Here is a 1133-nt window from a genome sequence, read left to right on the forward strand (position 1 = left end):
ATCAGCGGGATTAACTTGTATAAATAAAGGCTGAATGAATGAATCAGTGGGATTAACTTGTATAAATAAAGGCTGAATGAATGAATCAGTGGGATTAACTTGTATAAATAAAGGCTGAATGAATGAATCAGCGGGATTAACTTGTATAAATAAAGGTTGAATGAACATGGCGGGTGCGTTCCTTCAGGAATGCTCAGACTTTAATCATCTCATCAGAATCTGTTTATTATATTTCCATACTGATGTAAAACAGTCAAATTAAATGCTTTTCAAGATTGTGCAGGAACCCTGTGGATTATTTCACACACGATCGTCTCCACCTCACCTCCTGCCCCCCACCCTGACTGTTCCCAGCACCGACACACAGGATGAGCAGATGAAACTGAGATTAAACGAGGACACGAACTGTCCACGACACATTTCTCCGACTTCAGAATCAATCTGGAGGGAATTTTCTGCCCCTCGGCCCCGACTGCGGACGAGGTCTGGGAGGGAGGCGTGGAGCGGCCCCCACCTCAGTCTCTTCTAAATCCAGTCTGAGGACTTGTGCTGAGCCACTGTAGCATGCAGCAGCAGCTCAGGTGCAGAGCCTTTGTGCACGTGAGCTGCCACAGAGCCTGTGTGCACGTGAGCTGGCAGCATTAAGAGGATTTGCTCTGAGCAACAATCTCACGCTGCTGGTGGTCACGCTCTGTGAGTTCACTGCAGGTGAGGGTCTCCTGTCAGTCAGAGGGGCGGAGGCCAGCCAGGGTTAGACAAACCACGGGGGGTGGGGGGTTAGGGGGGTTGGGGGGGGGGGCCTACCTGAAGTCATCAATCTGCACCAGGAATCGAACGATGTCAAAATGTCCTTTCAGCACCTGCAGCTCAGTGAAGCAGTTCTTGGGCTGTTCCTCTCCGATGCACAACACGGGGCTTTTCTGCAGACACAGGAGGGAGCATGATGAGAAGACCTGAACCAGGACCAGAGACAGGACCTGAGACAGGACCTGAACCAGGACCAGAGACAGGACCTGAACCAGAACCTGAGACAGGACCTGAGACAGGACCTGAACCAGGACCAGAGACAGGACCTGAACCAGGACCAGAGACAGGACCTGAACCAGGACCAGAGACAGGACCAGAGACAGGAC

The 1133-nt window shown here is 51.3% G+C and overlaps 1 protein-coding gene across 1 annotated transcript in view; it reads right to left on the minus strand.

The window, feature by feature from the left end:
- Window positions 1–1133, minus strand: part of wdr41 (WD repeat domain 41) — a gene marked incomplete at its 3' end in the record, with an annotated part of 21860 nt that overhangs the window by 18348 nt on the left and 2379 nt on the right. The window contains 1 exon segment of the mRNA XM_037691847.1: window positions 805–920. Within this exon segment, the coding sequence (XP_037547775.1) occupies window positions 805–920 (116 nt within the window).

This window comes from Nematolebias whitei, chromosome 18, assembly GCF_014905685.2.
Source record: "Nematolebias whitei isolate Nwh7 chromosome 18, NemWhi1, whole genome shotgun sequence".
In the NCBI taxonomy this organism is placed as follows: domain Eukaryota; kingdom Metazoa; phylum Chordata; class Actinopteri; order Cyprinodontiformes; family Rivulidae; genus Nematolebias; species Nematolebias whitei.